Source organism: Vombatus ursinus, unplaced genomic scaffold, assembly GCF_900497805.2.
Source record: "Vombatus ursinus unplaced genomic scaffold, bare-nosed wombat genome assembly UNPS02014863.1, whole genome shotgun sequence".
NCBI lineage: Eukaryota > Metazoa > Chordata > Mammalia > Diprotodontia > Vombatidae > Vombatus > Vombatus ursinus.
The window spans coordinates 7,949,586-7,970,042 of record NW_020954641.1 but is presented as its reverse complement, the minus strand read 5'-3'; the positions used below and the strand labels follow the sequence as shown (position 1 = coordinate 7,970,042).

Sequence of the window (20,457 nt, the reverse complement as noted above, 5' to 3'; positions counted from 1 at the left end):
GGGGGGTGGTGAAGAAGGAATCTCTGGCTCAAAGTTCAGTCTCAGATCCAGTTTCCAGAAGCTAGCTTACTCACCAGTAAGGTGTTCCTATGAAGGAATCTCGTTTCTGCAAGGTTTTCAGATTCTTGGCAGATACACCAAAGTCAGCTGCAAGGCAAAAATCTCAGATAAGGAATCCTTCTGGCATTCCTAGCCCTAATCCCCAAAGGTTATAAAGCTTCTGACAAGAAACTCACTGACCACTGACACATATTCCAAAAAAAACCCCCCAAAAACAAAAAAACCATCAGCCAGTGGTCCTTCAGTCATCCATGGCTACAGGCAGAAGATTATGAAGCTAGATATACAGATTTGGAAGTATTCTTCCATAGTCACAGAAAAGTCATCATCTTGATAAACAGAGCCTAGGAAAAAATGAAACCTTGATAGAACAGATGATTTCCTATTAGAGCACAGAGAATATAAGGCTATGATGAAGCTTGCTTCTCATATCCTGGTGGACAGATGGTGGATTATAGAGAAAGAATGAGACATGCACTCTCAGACATGGCCAATATGTGGATTCATTTTGCTTGATTATATTTATTTGTTACAAGGGAGGGCTTTTGTAGGGGACGGGATAAGAAGCAGGAGAATTGTTAAAGTGGTTAGTGGGTAATAATAGTGAAACTCAAGAAAAAGAAGGAAGAAATGAACATTGGTGAAATATTTTTAACATAGAAGAGAGCAGGGTAAAGTTTGAAAGGGTTGTGTGGGTATTTCCATATTAAATTTATAACAAAAACAGCAACAGCAACAACAATAACAATAATAGCTAACATTTATATAGCACTTACTACGTGTCAGGCCCTGTGCTGGATGCTTTACAATTATTATCTTATTTAATCCTCAAAACAACCCTGGGAGGTAGATGTATTACTATCATCCCCACTTTACATATGAGGGAACTGAGGCAAACAAAGTTTAAGTGACTTACCCAAGGTCACCCTGCTAGTAAGTATCAGAGGTAGCACCCACATCTAGGTCGTCTGAGCCCTTGCCATTGTCTCATGCTGACTCTCCCACAGATTACAGCTGAGGTGAGGTCAAGAACTACTTAGCACATGAACCTGTGCAAAATCAAAGCTTTGAGTTTTGAGGTTTTGAGTTTTCAAAAGAAGAAATGCAAACTATCAACATCCAAATGAAAAAAAAAAATACTTCAAATCACTAAGAAAAACACCCATTAAAACAACTCTGTGGTTTTACATCATACCCATGAAATTGCCAAAGATGATTTATTTTGGTCTAGACCTGTGATGACATGGATATAGGGAACTCCCAGTGTGGAAACTCCCTCCACTGGTGCACTTTGAGAATTAATGGATAATTTAATCTTAGAGAACTGTCTAATAAAAGATGGAAATTAACAATGTTATGAGGGCTATGAGAAGTCAAAGACACTAACACATTGCTGAGAGAGCTGTAAACTGGTCCAGTCATTCTGGAAAACAATTAGGAATGTGAGAAAAATTACTAAAGTGTTCATTCTCTGGCTCAGTAAGCCCCATACTGAGCACAAATCCAAGGAGATTGATAACAGGAAAAAAAAAAGTCCCACATATGCCAAAATATTCCCTGCCCTCACTCTTTGTAATAGCACAAAACTAGAAATATAGTAGATGCCCATCAAATGTGAGAATAGCTAAGCAAATTGTAACATATGAATATGATGAAATACTAATGTTCCTTAAGAAATGACAAATATGAGAAATTCAAAGAAACATGGGAAGATTTGTGTGAACTGATTCAGAAAAGAGAAACAAACAGGAGAATAATAAAAACAATTATTATAATAATGTAATTGTGTAATGGTGCATTTTATACAACAGATTTGGATTTCATATAGTTTAATCTTGGTTCCAGAGCACTGAAAATAAAATACACACTTCACTCTTCTTGGTAGAAAGGTGGTAGACTATGGGTACAGAATGTTGTATATCTTATTAGAGTGATTGTGACTTAGACAATCTATTTTTAGAACAAGGCAGGACTGGAGTTCCTTGGGGGCTAGTCCACAGACCTGATCTTGAGTTCTGAAGAGTATGTGAATAGGCCAAGCATGGATGCTAAGCATTGTCAGGGAACAACAAAGAAGGTGTCTGATAAAGGAGAGCTACAGAAATGAGTAACAAGAAGGTCCTGGAGGAATAAAAGATAGAGGGACAACATCACTTTGAATAATGGCTAACATTTATACAGTGCTTACTATGTGCCAAGCACTGTGCTAAGTGCTTTACAAATATCTCATAACAACCCTGGGAAGTAGGTTCTATAATTACTTCCATTTTACAGATGAGGAAACTGAGGCAAACAGAGGTTAAGTGACTTGTCCAGGATTATACAGCTAGGATATGTCTAAGGTCGGATTTGAAATCAGGTTTTCCTGATCCCAGGCCTGGGTCTCTATCCACTGCAATACCTAGCTGCCCCATATATTGGGTTTTTTTAAATTATTAGTTTATTTTGACTTATCAACAATCACTTCCATAAGCTTTTGAGCTGAAAATTTTTCTCTCCCTCCCTCCCCAAGAGGGTGCACAATCTGATATAGTGTCCCATATATTGAATGAAAAGAAAGGGTTGCCAATCTTGTCTCTGAAGAGGAGATGAGAAAATACACCTATCTCCCTTCCTTGCAGGGAGAAAAGACTTTTGGGGACTCAGCATGGACCACATTATATACTATGAAACTTGGTTCGTGTGTTGTTTTATATTGTTGAACTGCTTTCTTTGACCTTTTTCTTTTTTATTCTTTATTGCATGGGATAGCTTACTGGGTTATGGAAGGGAAACAAAATTCAGAAATAAAAGTGATATTGAAACACGAGACATAAATGAAAATTTAAGATGAGAGGAGAGGAGGGAGAAGAAAGGGAAGGCAAAAGGGGTTACATGGAGGTGGTATGGTAGAATGAAAGGCGCACTGGACTTGGCTAGAGTCTAGAGTTCTAATTTCATCTCAAGGATTAACCAGATATATGACTTTGTCAAAGAAGATCACTCTGCCTCTCTGGTTAGACAGGCTGATCACACACAGAAAATCACATCGAGAGCTGGAAGGGACCTTGGAAAACCATCCAGCCCAACTAACTCATTTTTAAAGATGAGAAAACTGAGGCTCAGAGAGGTTATGTGACTTGCCCAGGGGCACACAGCAAGGAAACATCTGAGGCAGGATCTGAACTCAAGTTTTCCTGACTCCAGGTCCACTGCTCTATTCATTATGCCAACTAGTTGCCTCACCTAGTGATTAAAAGGAGGGAGAGAAAATAAATATGTTTAAAGATCCCTTCCAGTTCTGACATCCTGTGATTCTATACAGGGAAGAGCTATACAGAGGTATAGCAGAAGAGAAGCTAGAGGCTGGGGAGGCAGGAGGCCGGAAGCACAGCATTATTTTGGAAGCAGGGTAATCACATGCACCTTTTCAAACAGAAGCTCTTAACCTGGGAGTCCATGAAATTGGATGGAAAAAAAAAAAGACATCTTTATTTTTTACTAATCTTTGGTTTCCTTTGTAATCCTATGTATTTTATTTAATGCATTTAAAAACATTATTCTTGGAAGGAATCCACAGACTCAACTAGACTGCCAAATGAGTCAACAAAAGGATTAAGAATCCCAGCTTTAAAGGGATCATCTTCAATATTCCTGGCACAGTGTTAAGACTGCTAGACTTAGAGTCAGGAAGGGCTGGGTTCAAATCCTGCCTCTGACTCTTATTCGCTAAGTGACCTTGGGCAAGTCACTTTTCCTCTCTCTGCCTTAGTTTCTTTCTCTATAAAGGTGGATTGATACCTGGAGTACCTGCCTCACAGGGTAGTTGTGAGGATCAAAAGAGAAAATATATGTAAAGCAGTATGTAAACTGAAAAGTACTATGAAAAGGTCAGTTGTTGTTATTATTACCTTTTAAAATATTTGATCAGGATACTCTAGGAAGTTTATTGAGAATAGCATGTTATTCCCAGAAACAATGAAGAAAAGGGGAAACCTGAGTTGGATTTCCTTGGCCCTCACCCTATCTTAGATGTGAAAAAAAACCAAAGTGTGTACACACACACACATATGCATGCACACACACACACCATCTTTCGCAATGCCTCCCCAGAGTGTGGCTCCTCCCAGCAGCCCTCCCCACCCTGGCAGCTGGGTGTTACTGCTTCTTCCCTTCACACCCACTGGGATAACTCGTGGTGGTGAAGCAAGGGCAGAGCTCCTCCCTGGGAGCCCAATGGCACCAAGTGCCCAGGGAGTGAGGCAGAGCGAGAGTAAGCCATGGAGCTGGGATGGAAGGTGTGGTCTCAAGCAGCGCACCCTCTGGCCTCCTAGGTCTTAGCTGCCTCACACTTCCCATAGGATTCAGGAAGGTATAGTTTTCATAGAACTAAAATGCTATCTGTCACTCAAAACATGGGGTGGCTGGGCTCCACACAAGTTAGCTATACAGTGAAAATTCACAGAATTTTTTTTTTTACTATTCATAGAATCCTAGGAGGGCAGAGCTGGAGGGCAGAGCTACAATGAATATATCACTCCATTATTTATCAGACCTAAGAACAGAGGTGGCTCATATGATCGCAGCTTTAGAGGCAGAAGGGACTTTGAAGCTCATCAAGTCTAACCTCTTCATTTTACAGACAAGGAAACTGAGGGCAACAATTGTTTTGTGTCCAAGGTCCTGAATGTTAGTTCAGTCCTATTCCCACTGCATCATGTTGTCTCATAGCACAGGTGGGTAGAGGGAAAGCAGTCAAACCCTAGCTGAATGCCCCTCATATCTGTCTCCCTTAGTTCTCACTTTATTTCCCTTCTTTCCAATCATCCATATGTCCCCTTTTCTCCTCCATTCTAAAATAGTAGATCATTATGTTTTGATTTATAGAATTACATTTTTAATTACAGAATCTACAATCTCATCAGCCACCTGGCCCATCCCTTGCCTGTCTAGGATTCACCTCTACAACATCCCAATAACTAGTCACCCAGCCCTCACTAGAATATCTTCAGTGCAGGGGGGTAAACTGTTTCCTAAGGCAGTCCATTCCATTTTCAGAAAGCTCTAATAGGTGGGAAGTAGGCAGCTATGTGACTTAGTGGATAGAGTGCTGGGTTTGGAGTCAGGAAGATCTGAGTTCAAATCCAGACTCATACACTTATAGTATGCGTGTATATACATACACACATACATAGCTGTGTGACCCTGGGCAAGTCACTTAACCTCTATTTGCCTTGATCCAATGGAGAAGGAAACGGCAAACCACCCCGGCATCTTTACTAAGAAAACCCCATATAGAGGCAGGAAGAGTTGGACATGACTGAACAACAATAATAGTTAGGAAGTTTTTCTTTACATAGAATTAATGTGCGTCTCTGCAGCTTTTAGTCTTGGCCACAACCTTGTTCTGCTTCCCCAGGATTAAGATGAGCCTAATCCGTGCTTTCACTCGATCATCCTTCAAATGTTTGAAGATGGGTATTATGTCCCTGTTAGGGTTTTTCTCATTCATCCTAAACATTCTCAGTTCCTTCAACTAATCATGTAGTGGCATGCTGGTAAATGTTTAACAACAGGCTCTCTTGGAAAAAAAAAAAAGTATGGACAACACACTTATAAATTTAACCTGCATTTCTTAATCTTAATCACTTTCTTAAGTCTAGACAATCAGCAACAATGATCAATTAAGCCCTGATTTTCAGTATTTGTAGTTTCCAAGATTTAAATGCTCTCCCTGGAAATGTAACAACCAGCTCAAAAGCTGGTATGAGTCGGTTCTAACACACCATGGTCTTTAGTCTTCTGAATATCCTGGCCACCCTGATGCGGGTAAAGTCTAGTTTGTCCATGTCCTCTGTAAAATGTGGTGCCCAGGACAGAACAAAGTACTTCATATGTTGTCATATCGGGCAAGGGGACAGCAGAACTATCATTTCCCTTGTTTTGGACACTATGCTTCTCGAAGTATCTTGGAATTATGTTTATTTTTTGGCTGTACTGCTGACTGACATTGAGATGACTAACATCCGCATCTTTTCCTATTGGAACTATTGTTTAACCATGCGTCTCCTATGATATACATGAGCAGGTTGGTTTTTTTTTTAAATCCAAATCAATGCCTTAGAATTTATCTCTGTCAAATTTTTTCTTATTAGACTCAGTTCATTGATCTGGCCTATTTAGGTCTTTTTATATCCAGTCATCCAACACATTAGCCATCCCCCCTGGCTTTGAATCATCTGCAAATTTAATGAGTATGTCATTCATACCTCCAGCCAAGTCATTCATTAAATGTTTAATAGTACAGGGATAGCACAGGGGAAAAGATTGACCCGTGGGACACTCTACTAGAGACATCAACCATCTCTGTTGGTTAATGATTGCTCTTTGGGTCCAGTCATGTCATCACTTCTAAATCTACCTAACTTCACCATCACCTAACCCCCACTTGTCATGTACACAAGGACAACACGAGAGACAGAGCTGGAAGGGCCCTTAGATGCCATAGGACCATAGATTTAGAGCTTGGAAAGATCTTTGAGGTCATCTGGTCCCATCCCCTCATTTTACAGACGAGAAAACTGAGGCCTAAAGAGATGGAGTGACATGCTTAAGGCCACACAGGTAAATAAGCAACAGAGCTGGGTATTGAGCTCAAGTCCCCAGACTCTGAATCCATAATGCTTTCCAAAGCATCACACTCCCTCCCTTTGTTGTTTGTTTGTTTGTTTGTTTTTTTTAAAGAGGCAATTGGGGTTAATTGACTTGCCCAGGGTCACACAGTAAGTGTCTGAGGCTGAATTTGAATTCAGGTCCTCCTGACTCCAGGGCCAGTGCTCTATCCACTGCGCCACCTAGCTGCCCAAACTCCCTCCCTTTGTGAAATGTTGCAATCTGCATATAGTATATCAACAACATTTCCCTGATTGACTTAACTGAAATACCACTATTAGATATACTATAGCTCAAGGTCTTCTATTAGTAAGAAATCACAAAAATATTTGACCCAACACCTAATATTGCCTGTCTGTTTCCGTAAAAATGAATCACTTTTCTGTTATATGAGCCACAGGCACCCAAAAAAAGTCAGCCGTACATGTCCTAGAGACAGCTGTGCTATAGCCACATCACCCCAACAGCACTCTCTCCAACCCTGACCCTTCCAATCCCTTCTTTACTATGGGGTCAACTACAGCAGCATGTGAATTAAGTCTGAGCAGCTGGATGTGAGTAGGGCTGCCCTGCTTCTCCCTAGAACTGGGGAATGCTCTCACACATAACCAGGCAAGACCCAGAGGACTTCCTTCTACCTGATTACAACAGCCACCTTACCTTAGCTCACCTTCTTTGGGCTCATTAAGTATGAAGCTAATATCTGGTGTCCTTGGTGATCTCTCTAATTAACCTCTAAGTCTTCCATGATTATGGCCACTAAAGGCACATAACTACCCCCAAAGGCTTTTTGTCCACACTTCTCAACTCATGTCTTTTTTCCCCTACTTCTTTCCTAACCCATTGTTTCCATCCTATCTCTTCACCATCTCCCCCATCTCCTATACCGGGGTGGGGAAACTATGACCTCAAAGCCACATGTGGCCCTCTAGGTCTCTGTGAAGTTTGGATTCAGTCAAAAGGCCACACTTGAGGACCTAGAAGGTCATATGTGGCCTCAAACCTGCAGGTTCCCCAACCCGGTCCTATACCAACTCTGACCATGATTCTAGTCTTTTTTTTCCTTTTCCTTTTCTACTTCCACATTTCAGCATTACATTAATAGACGATAAGCTTCTTAGAAGATAGCTAGGTGGCACCTAGTTGGGCTTGGAGACAGGAAGACTCATCTTCCTAAGTTCAAATTCAGCCTCAGACTCTTACTAGCTGTATAATTCTGTTTGCCTCAGTTTCCTCATCCGTCAAATGTGCTGGAGAAGAAAATGGCAAACTGCTCCAGTATCTCTGCCAAGAAAAGGCCAAATGGGGTCACAAAGAGTTGGAAATGACAAAAAAAAAAGAAAAAACCAACAACAACAACAAAAATGGTGGTGGTGGAATTAGCCAGGTCTCATTCACCTTTTGCTTATAACACAAAGTGAATGCTTAATAAAGATATGTTGAATGAATAAATGAATGAATGAATGAGGGAAGGAAGAGAGAAAGAAGAAAAAAAGGTAGGAAGGTGTCATGAGAAGATACTAGATAATGAGATCAGAAAACTTGGGTAAGAAATCCTCCCTTTGCTATTTACTACTCACATGACCTCAGGTTACTCACTTACATCTCTGGTCTTCAGTTTCCTCATAAGTAAAATGAGGAAATTAGATTACTTGACTTCTAAGGTTTGATAAAAAAAACATTTCATAAAGCTCAGGAATCAGCAATACAGAATCTTAAGCTCAAGAAGGGTGCACTCGAGTATATTTAATTTAGTTTTTTGAAAAGGTTAAGTAAAATCAGTTGCAGTCCTTATCCTTGGGAAACCTCACTACTTTCACTTCTCCATTCAAAGAATCTAGTAGAATTGAGTGCAGGGGTGGGGAACCTGTGGCCTCAAGGCCATATGTGTGGCCTTCTAGGTCTTTGGATGTGGCCTTTTCAGTCTAAGTTTTACAGAACACATCCTTTTATTAAGGGGATTTGTTCTGTGAAGTTTGGATTCATTCAAGGGCTGCACTTGAGGACCTAGAGGGCCACATGTGGCCTGGAAACTATAGGTTCCCCACCCCTGATAGATGATAAGCTTCCTAAGGACAGGGATTATTTTGTTTTTTGTTTTTGTAGCCCCAGTACCTAGTAGAGTGCCTGGAATATAGAAGGAGCTTAATAAAGGCTCACTGATCAATAAATATACGTATTCCTAATATCTACCAGGCTATGTGATATGAAGGATAGAATGCTGGGCCTGGAGTTAGAAAGATTCATCTTCCTGAGTTCAAATCCAGCCTCAGACACTAGTGTGACCCTGGGCAATCACTTAACCTTGTTTGCCTCAGTTTCCTCATTTGTAAAATGAGCTGGAAAAGGAACTGACAAACCACTCCAGTACCTTTACCAAGAAAACCCCAAATGGAGTAACAAAGAGTCAGACACGACTGAACAACAACAATAAAATATCTACCAGCTGGATACAACAAAGTCAGATATATCATGAGAAGTGGTAGTAATGTCAGGACCCTAGAGAACCCTAGGAGATGAAGGAAATGGAAGTTTTGGAGGACAAAGGAAATCTAATATTACAGTAGCTTCTGCAAAATCCTCTTTGAGCCAGAAAAGCCTTTTCCTTTCACTCCAAGCAATACACTGAAAGAGGTGGCTGTGTTCTTTCAGTCTCTATAAGCACAGAGTGACAGCTCCGTACCCTTCATTCCCAGATGGACCCTAGAAGAAAAGGCGGTTCCCTCTCAATCAGTAGCAGAGGGCAGTTGATAGCCAAACCACCTTCTCCAAGAGTAGGAGCTCTTTCTTCCTTTCACAACCATTCAGTGAATCACAAGGGAAGCTGAAGTGCCCAGGCTGAGATAGCATTCAGCACAAGGAAAAGGCCACACATTTCATTCTTGCCTACTGACTCTCCACAAGAGATACTTTAGAATCAGAGAAGGCCTTTACAGCAAGGGTACTCACATTAGCACATGCTTGCTGCCAAGGTCACATTAATTATTCCCCAATAACCTGACCCACTTACTGTCCTCTGCAGGGGGGTGGGGAAATGCTTGGGAGGACAATTTTGCTGAAGCGATTTCTTGCCGAGTATGCGAGTTGTACAAGGATGTACAACTCTCCCCTCTCCCCCCAGGGCCCCACAGGCTGTCTCAGGAAGGCAGGAAGAGCCAGACATCCAATCTCCTGTGTCCCCGTGGCTGCCAAGACCAGGCTGTAGATTACAGATGTCAACAGTAAAGAGGATTTTCCAAAACAGAACAACAATCCTACTCCCATGGGTATCCCCATACCAGGTCTCAGAGAACACAAGGGTGATTATGTAAATACACACACATTCAACTTTCTGTGAACTTTTCTTCCTCCTTAGTTGGTTTCCTGGTTTTCTCAACTAAATACACCCAAGTAATTAAAAAACCTATTCAATCTCATCCCTATTACATATTCTTATATTCTTTAAGATGAAAAAGAGGTCTTATTTTCTCTTAAGTCTAAGTCTCTAATTTCCTATTAAGCATGGCAGTTTTTGCTTCATTTCTGCATAACCAGCAATGTAATGGACAGGATGAGGCCCCAGAAGGAGAGGAGGAAAGACAGCTTCAAACACGTCTGTAGACAAGATTCAACATCCACCCACATGTAGTCAAAATCTCAGGTCCCATCTCCTTTCCAATGCTACACTCCTGTCTCTTGTCTCTGGGCTTCAATTGCTCTGACAGACCACCCATTTTGGCCCTTAAATACCCAAATACCATTCAATTCAGCAAAGTATTTGTTAAAGACCTACCAAGTGTGAGCTTTTGTGCTAGGTACTGGGATACCAAGATAAGAGAAAAAAACCTTCCCTGAGCTTTCACTAGGGAGTCCTATTTCCTGAACACATGGTCTAACTAGACTGTAAGCTCATTGGAAGTGGACCAATCATACTTTTCTCTTGTATCCTGCAAAGTGCTTAGTCTTTGCTTGTTGTTAGCTGAAGACTCGTCCATTATCTACAATTCCAGCTGGTGTTCAGAACAGTGGAGTAAGAGGGTGGTAAAAAAAAAAAAGAAACACTCCAGATTAAGGGCCTCATGCTAAATATTTTATGGTGTTGCTTTTAGTACACAGAACCAAACATTCATTTTATGGTCTATTCCATCTTACCAAGTCCATCTCAAATCCAGCTTTCTCCAGATGTGATCTTTTCCAGAATCCTTTGTACTCACTGTCCTTTTCATTTGGCATTTCTCATATACTGTCTTGTACTTAATTATCTTTCCACATGCATATGTTTTTTTAATTCCCAAAACATAATTGATTTTTGACATACACAGGCAGAGGACATAATCCATGGTATATCAGAATCCACACGATACCAAGAATTTAAATTGCAGTTCAGGCCAAGGACAATGGGGAGCTGCAGACTGAGCATGAAGAGGTTGCTACATTTTCCCAAAATGAACTGTTTAGGAAAAATTGCATGAAGGATAACAGAGAGATATATGACCAGAAAAATGAGGCAGGCTGTCATATAGTTACAGCAAGACATAACCAATGGACAGACCACGTGACCCACTGGCTTCCAGGAAAGGGCAAGAGATCCAATGGAAAGCCCTAGGCTTGTTGGGTGGATCCTCCGTGTAAGACTTCTAGGAGGAGATGGACAAGAGGGACATGGGACAAGAAGGTCTTCAAAAGTTCAGATATGAAGCTCTAGCAGACAGAGTCACATTGATGTTAACACAGATTCATCAAAGTCTTGAAAATAATAAAAACGTAAACTCCTTAAAGGCAGGAGCTTTATCATTTTTGTCTGTGTATTCCTAGTGCCTGGTACACAGTAGACACAGCAGACAATGCTCACTAAAGGCAATAGCAAGCTATTATAATGGAGTTTTGTTGTATTTTTCCAAATATAACAATTTTTACTTTCTTAAGACTATCAAAGGGTTGTTCCTGCTCCCAAGGATATGGTACTATTGTGCCTCATTGACTCACTTCCCAGAACTGTTCTCTATACCCTGCTCTGCCCTGACCCACACAGATTCCTACTCTGATCCGTTCCTATGCAGCCTTCTTCAGTCCCAGTGAAGTCCTAACAAATTCAAATTGTGCTTTTATCTCCCTGCAAGTCCAGCCCCAGGATATTGCTTCTTCCCATCATGCCTAGAGTCCTCATCCTACTTCAATTCCAGATCACATCCAGACCTTCATGTCCCTGTGTTCAAGGGAGTCACATTTCCTATTTTCTGCTCCTAGCACTGCATGGCTCCACATTTTCCTGATTATAGGACCATGAGATCATGGACATTGACCCAGGAGAGAATTAAGATTTACACCATCTCCCCCATCTATTCCCTCCTCTTTTCTCACATAGCCACCCCCCTAATTCAGGGCCTTCTCACTTCTTGCCTGGGCTTCAGCAGTAGTCTCCTCATGGGTCCCCTGCCTCACATCCCTCCCCTCCCCAGTTCAAAATTCACATAGCTTCCAAAACATGAAGTCTAGAGCAAAGGTCTGACCATGTCCCTCTCCTCCTCAACATGCTCTGTTAGCTCAACAGGATAAAATACAAATTCTTCTGATTGGCATTTAAAGCCCAGCACAATCTGGTTCTGGCCCATTTTTCTAGGCTTATCATCCATCACTCCCCTTCACACATACTCAGTATTCCACCCAAACTCACCTAGCTGCCATTCCTCATTCACAATGATCCACATTCCATATGTATTGACACCTCTGTCTAGGTGGTTTCCCTCCATGCCTGAAATGTCCTCCCTTCCCAGCATTCAGCTCTTAGAATATCCAACTTCCTTCAAAGTTCAGTTTAGGTGCCATCTCCTTCTAGACCTGGTCCTCAGAGCTGCAAGTACTACCCCCCCCCCCAAAAAAAAATTTCCTCGCTATTCTTTTGTATCAGTATGTACATGCTGTTTCCCTCAGCCAATTGTAAGCACCCTGAGGGCAGGGACCATTTCTATTTTTGTTTTTTACTCAAGTACTTGGAAGAATGCTGCTTAATAAGTTACTGTCTATTGATCTAAATAAAGGGATTGCTAAATAGTTCAGCAGAGATAGGGCTGTACCTGGAGTGAGGAAGATCTGAGTTTAAATCTAGCCACAGACACTGTGTGCGTCACCCTGGGCAAGTCAATTAACATCTGTCTGCCTCAGTTTCCTCATTTGCAAAATGGGGGTCATAATAACCTACCCTCTCAGGGTTACTATAAGAATCAAATGAGATAATATTTGTAATGCACATAGCTTGGTGACTGGCACATAGTAGGTGCTATATAAATGCAGGCTATCATTATTATCATTATTATTAATACAACCATCTGGAAACTCAGTGATTTGCCCAAGGTCACAGAACTCAAGCCTATATTCTTTGACCTCAAATCCAGCATGGTGCCATGATGGCCCTTAGTCAGAATGGATTGCTAACTTCTAGACCCTATAAAACTCTCAAGTTCAATAAGTAGGTCGATGACCAATATCAGTAAATCTGCTCAAAAGCCAAACAAATGATCAGGTCAGACCTGTTTCCAGCTGCTGATAATTTTCTTCAAACCCATCTGATTATCCATAGAAGCTCAGTTTCAGGCAATCAACAAATATTGACTGTGAGCTTGCTGTGCACTAAGCACTCTGGGGATACAATGCAGCAGAAATTAAAAATACAATCTCTATCCTCCAGAGCTTAGAGTCTATAGTAGGGGAGATAGGATATAGATAGATAAACAGATGTGTGTGTATAAATATGTGAACTAATATTTATATATATATGTAAAATAGACATAAAATATATAAATATATACACGTACTTGTTACTTGTTTTATATATATACATATGTACACATACACATACATATGCATATGTGTGTATATATACGTGTGTGTGTGTGTGTGTGTGTGTGTGTGTGTGTAACAAGGTATCATATTACCACTGAATGCCAAATGAATGGCATGCTATGGATTTTCAGAGAAGGAAGACAGCAATGTGGACTGGAATGATTAGAGAAGTTTCTTGAATGACTGTGACATGATTGGGGGCCTGAAGGATGGGTGCTAATAGCAATAAGAATGGCTTTCATATTTTAGCTTACAAATAACTTTCAGCATACATTGCCTCATTTGAACTTCATAACAACCCTGTGAGTAGGTAAGGCAAGGAATCGTTATGTCCATTTTACAGATGAGGAAACTGAGACTCAGAGGAGCTGACTCACTTGCCTAAGCTCACAAAGCTAGTAAGCAACAGGGCAGAACTCAAACCCATATCACAGGATCACAGCTCTAGGACTGGAAGGAATTTCAAGGGCCATCTGGTCCAACTTGACTCAAATCTTCCCCCTCGAGTGCCCTGCCCAGCCATTAATTACTCTATAAAAATAGTTTTGGAAAAGGAAATAGCAAACCACTCCAGTATCTTTGCCAAGAAAACCCACAAAGAGTCGGACATGACTGAACAACAACAAAAAGATAACTTTATAGATTATGAAAATGAAGCCAAAGGAGGTTAGATGACATGCGTAAGATCATACAATTCATGAGCATAGTAGATGGGATTTGAACCCAGAACCTCTGACTCAGAAGCCAGTGCTCTCTCCACTGAATCACGAAATCAGTACTCTTTATCACCTACTTTGGAGAAGGACATTCCAAGGTGGAGTAGATGGAACAAATAGGAAGGTAATGAGGAGGAAAATGTGTAAGGGGTTTGGGGGACAATGAACAAACCAGCCTGACTGGAGAAGGACACCTGTGGGAGGGTGTAGTAATAAGAATGTAAGGGTACATTGGAGCCTTTCAGTTTACTTTCAAAGGTATGAAAGCAACTTAATAAAATGCCCTGAAGCTGATTTGGATGAACCCAAAGCTGCCTCCATGTTCTATTACCCTCGTGTCTCCCACCTAACCCAAACTGCTGCACTGTGTTGGGAAGAAGCCCTTACCAAGCTTGATGTCTCCTTCCAAGGTCATCAGCACATTGCCAGCCTTCAGGTCACGATGGATGATCTTCTTACTATGTAGGTAGGCAAGGGCTTCGAGCATCTGACGGCAGATTACTTGGATCTGAGGCTCCGTGAGCCCTCTATCCAACTCTGTGGGCAAAAAGCAACAGAGTAAGGATTAGGCAGCCTTAAATGAACCAGCAGTTGTCTGGATCTTTGGATACCCTGGGCAGCTGGACCTTCCCTCCATACAAGTTAGACACAGATCTAGATAACCTGAAGGCATTCTCCATCTTTGGGGTAAGGTCTATATATGAACTGACAAATGGCTATATAGTGGTGGTCTAGGACTCCACCCAGTCCCTGCATTCTGGCTCTGGCAAAGATACCAAAGTCATATACACAACGACTACAAAAAGATAAATGGAAATTTAAAAAAGTATATGTATAATTACAATGAGCAACTTTAGCCCCAGGGAATAAATGAGAAAATGCACCTCCGTCCCCTCTTTGTAGAAGTGAGGGACCATGGATATGGAAAACTGCATATATTTTCAGACACAGTTGATATGTCCTTGGTCTTGCTAAACTGTGTTGGGTTTTTTTCTTTCTTTTTAGTCTTTGTTACAAATGAAGGCTCTCTTGATAAGACAGGGGAGAGAGACATATCTGGAAATGAGTGTTACATGAAAATAAAAGGCACCAATTTTTCTTAAAAAAGGAAAAAAAGACAAAGACATTGTGGGAGGATGTAGCTAATCCAATCATCATTGAGATCACCATTTTGCTACCTAAGAAGAGTTCTGCTGAAGAGAGCTAATTCAGAGTTGGAAAGGACCTGAGAGGTCACCCCTAAGGTTGAACTAGAGTTCAACTCCACCTGCCCCTCCATTTTACAGATGAGGAAACAGATGTCCAGGGACATTCAGTGACTTGTCCAAAGACACTCAGGTAGGACCTAGGAAATCCAAGTTTAAAACCCAGGTCTTCATACTTCAAATCCAGTGCTCTCTACTATATTATACAAGCTCTCATCTACCTCATAACCCATAAATTTCCTGCCCTTTTCTCTGACCTTTTAAGGATAGATTGCTTTATTATCCAACTTCTATACAAAACATTTTTAAAATCTCTTTCTCCACTCTAAGTCCTGACTCCTTGCACTAAATCAGCACCACTCTCTCCCTCCTGCCAAACCCCTAAAGTACACACAAAATACCCCATCCAAGTTTGAGAAATAATGCTTCCCCAGAAGGCAACCTTGGAGCACTCCCCAGCTCCCATATCCCCAGCTGCTTTCAGCACAGGGAGCTACCACAGCTCTATATTTATGTGGGCCTCTCTGTGTGGCTTCTCAGCCTGCAACTGCAAATCCCTTCAAGGTCCCTTCCTGGCTCCAGCACAGTACTTCATCCTCACAGCCTGGTCCTGTCCCATCCCTATCCAGGGAGCCAGGCTCAGACCTCTGAAGGAATGGGGTGAGGGGGACCCACATCTTTAATCTGTTTCTCTGATACTTCATTCCATAATTCTAGTCAGTATTTAGCCTCCTTAGTTACTTTGCCAATTACAAAATGAGGGAATAAGCCGCCTATCATTTTCCTACCTTTTAAGAGAAGAGGTTAAGCTACACCATGAACTGACCCTAGTAAAGGCTAGACATACAATAAAGCACTTAGCATTTGAAAAGAGCTTTATCATTTTTCAAAACACCCTCCAACCACTGCACTATTTTATCCTCCCAACTGGGAAGCAGGTGGGTCATAGACTTCATGACCCCTTCTGCCCAAATAAAATGCAGCAGTGATAGAGCTCTGGACTTGGAGCCAGGAAAATCTGGGTTTGAATCATGCCTGAGACACTTACTAGCTGTGCGACCCTGGACAAGTCACTTAACCTCCATCTGACACACTTTCTTAATATGTAAAATGGGGATAATAACAGTACCTACCTCCCAGGGTTGATAAGATCATATTTGTAAAGAACTTAGCACAGTGCCTGGCTTATAGTAGGTACTATATAAATGCTATTATTATCATTAGATAATATTACTTCTAGATGACCCTGGGCAAGTCATTTAACGACCCCCTTGGACTTGGGATTCTTCATCTTCATCTGGACCTGATGACCTCTAAGGTCCCCGTCAGCCCCAAATCTATGATTGCATGACAGAAGGTGAGAGACATACAAGAGGACATATTCACAGAGATAACAAACACACAAGGGGAGGAAATTTCCAAAGATAGAACCACTCTATTTTCAGCCTTTGCTTAATCTAGATCATAGATTTAGGGCTGGGATACATCTCAGAGGCCAACAAATCCAACCCCACCCCCAATTTTTTTTGAGGCTTACCATTACACCCTTACTTTATGGTTCAGGAAACTGAGGCCCAGAGAGGTAAAAGTACTTGTCCAAGGTCACATAGGTGGTATGTGACAGATAGAATCTAGCAAGATCTATTTTATCGACTGAGATAAAATTCAATGGTAAGAAATGCAAAGTCTTGCACTCAGGTTCAAAATATCAACTTTACAAATACAAGATGGAGTAGAAGGGTTATATAGCAGTTTGTCTGAAAAAAGAATATGGGAGTTTTAGTGGACAGCAGGCTCCCTATGAATCAGCAGCATAATATTTACCCCTAGTTTTTATAATTAGGTTTTTACTGACATCTTTTGTTTTTATATCGCTTGTATTTCTCCCTATAGTCCTTCCTGTCCATCTCCTGAAGAGTCACCCTTTATAAATAAAGAATTTTTTTTCTAAGTAAAAAAGGAAGAAGCTAAAAACATTTCAACAAAATTGATCAACATATTGAAATGATACATCACATGCAATGTTCCACACATATGGACCTCTTAGCCCTACAAAAGAGTGGGAGCAGGTGTCTCCTCATATTGCTTTTCAAGCACCAAGCTTTAATCTCCTCAATTTCTATAAGCAAAATGAGGCACAGAGAGGTTGTAATTTGCCCAGGATCACACAGCTTTGTCTGAGTCAGGATTTGAACTCAGGTGTTCCTGACTCGAAGTTCAGGTCTCTTTCCACTATGTCATACAAATCCAACACTCCTTCTACTACACCACACTGCACAGTCAGGGCTCTGAGCCCATCCCATATTTCTAAAAGTCCTAAAAGGGAGCCAACCAGTGAAGAAGAAGGCAACATCCAACCATCCAAATTACCCTTGTTGGAGAGGTCCCTGGCCAGCTGAGTTCACACCAGGGCTACTTTGACTAGATAAAGAATTCTAACCCTTGAGGTAGGTCATCTATTTCTTCTGGCTTGCACCTTAAGAATTCCAACTCTAGGTATCCTTGCATGTTTACAGGGACCAAGGGAGACTTACCTAACATGATGGCATCCACTGCTCCACCAGGACAAAACTCAATCATGATCTGCAGAAAAACCAAACAGAATCCAAGTGAACTGGAGCCCCAAGCAGGAGAATAAAGAGTCACCAGGCTGTGAATGGGCCCAACAACTCTGGATAGCAATTCTGAATTATGTTTGAAAAAAAAAAGTAATGAAAATGTCCATTCCTTTGACTCAGGGATCCTGTTGCTAGTTATATGGACCAAAGGTCAAAGAAAGAAAGAGAAGTCTCATATACCTCGAAATATTCTTAGCAGCACCTTTTGTAGTAACAAAGAACTGGAAACAAAGTAGATATTCATTGACTGGGGAAGAGATAAACATATCGTGGCATATGAATGTAACAATATTACTGCACTCTCAGACATGATGAATGAGAAGAATTCAGAGAAGTACTGGAAGACATTTGAAATGATGCAAAGGGCATTACGTAGGACCAGAAAAACAATGGCAAAATGTTGCATACGGAAAGAAAAATTTTAAAAATTAGAAGCTGAAGCCTATGTAATTATAATAATCAAGCCTGGCCCTGAAGAAGAGATGAGACAATGTGCGACCTTCTCTTCTTCGAAGGGGTGATGGAAGCGAGGGTGGGCAGGGGAACGTTGGCTCTGGAACACTGCATATACTGTCAGACTCGGTCGGTGTGTTGGCTAGATTGCTGAACTGCTTTCTTCCTTCTCTTTCTTTTCAACTGTTCATTATAAGGGATAGTTTAAGGAAAAGGTATATTTGGAAATACATATTTAGAAATGAAGGTGATATAAAAACAAAAGATATCAATGATTTTTAAAAATGAAGCCTCCATATCCTGGACAACTAGAAAGTGAGAATGATGTATTACCTTAGGACTTACTGGGCTGCTTCTACTGACCTGGTGTTCCTCCTCCCGAGGGACATTTATTACTCCCACCTCTCTCAGAAGCTAACCAAGATACACCAAAACAAGCTACTGTGCAGGTTTCTTCCGTTGCCTAGAGTTGTTTCTTGTGCTATCCATCACTACCACCCCCCCCACCCCACCCCCAGCCAGAAGAAAAGAAAAAAAAGAAAAAGAAAAATCAGTTTGTGCAAACTCACTTGAAAAGGATGCATGTCTCCCTTCACTAGGATGGTCACAAAAGAAGAGGGAGACATGTTGAAAAGGGTATGTTCTCCATTTATGAAAGAGGACGCCTGCCTGCTCACATATTGTTTCTTCCTTGCTAGATGGCTTGCTCAGTGTAAACCAACTGATGAGAAGTAGAGCATTCTTTAGGTTCAGTAAAGAGATAGATGTGTACATTGTTTTCTTCCTTCATTCAGGCTAACTCAACAGACAGTTATTAAATACCTTCTATGACCCATTTGTTCATTCATGCAACAAGGACGCATTGAACCCCTACTATAAGCATTTGGCAGTGAAAGAGATACAAAGAATCCTAATGCTCCTTGCCCCCAAGGAGTTTTCAATGCAGTTGAGAAGAAGAAAGAAGAAAGAAGGAGAAGGAGGAGGAGGAGAAGAGGAAGAAGAAGATCATATAGCCCTTTAAGGTTTACAAAGTGCTTTATGTACATTACCTAATCTGATCTTTACAATAATAATCCTATGAGGCAGCTGTTATTATTCACATCATTTTATAAATGAGGAAACAGTCTTAGAGAGGTTAAATGACTTTTCCAGGGTTACATAGCTAATAAGTGTCTGAAGCAGGATTAGAACCCAAGTCTTATTGATTCCAAGTCCAGCATTCTATCCACTTTGCTACCCAAACATCCACATATATGACAAAGTAACTGGCAACATAAAACAACAGTATAAGAAAGAGATCTCACGAAGCAACCCTCTTAAGAGTCAAATATTATTCTCAAATTTTGAGTATGAGGACCCCTTTTTAATGTCAGAATATCTTGAGGACCCCCACATGATGACAGTTGATTATTAGTATCTTTTGACTAAGAAAATACACAATGACAAAAATTTACTATAAATGGAGTAATGCTTTCAAATTGATTTTCATTTATTAATCACAGTAGCATCTGTGTACATATGAAACTGTAATACTTATGATTATGAATCATTATTTGTTCAGTCTCCAGAAACTAGATTTGTTTATGGATTCAAAGATGGCTTTGAATACCCTTGGCAATAACTCCATGGACCCTGTGGCCAACAGATTGGGAACCAATTAGATAGATCACGAGTCCAGAAGAAATTAGAAAAATTAATTTCTGCACATTTCCCATTTAGGAGACAAAACTAGCCTCAAACATCCCATCTTAAAGGAAATCTCTGATTTCCTATGTGGATAAGCATATCAGGCAAGATTTCTTGAGCCAGTGAGTAGATGAATCCCGACATTTAGAACATGCCAGGAAAACAAGCTGCCTGTCAGAACTAGTAACTGGTGCTATTCCAAGCATTGATGCAAAGGTCCTTTTTTTTTTTTTTTTTTTTTTTTTTTTT

General features: G+C 40.9%; 1 protein-coding gene across 2 annotated transcripts in view; it reads right to left on the bottom strand.

Annotated features, from left to right (window-relative positions):
• The window catches only part of STK10 (serine/threonine kinase 10), a 129,453-nt gene that overhangs the window by 61,171 nt on the left and 47,825 nt on the right, over positions 1–20,457 (bottom strand). For both annotated transcript variants that reach the window (XM_027841968.1, XM_027841967.1), the window contains exons 3-5: positions 17,986–18,034; positions 14,634–14,783; positions 75–147 (exon numbers count right to left, since the gene is read on the bottom strand). In XM_027841968.1, the coding sequence (XP_027697769.1) occupies positions 75–147; positions 14,634–14,783; positions 17,986–18,034 (272 nt within the window). The remainder of the gene's footprint in view (positions 1–74; positions 148–14,633; positions 14,784–17,985; positions 18,035–20,457) is intronic.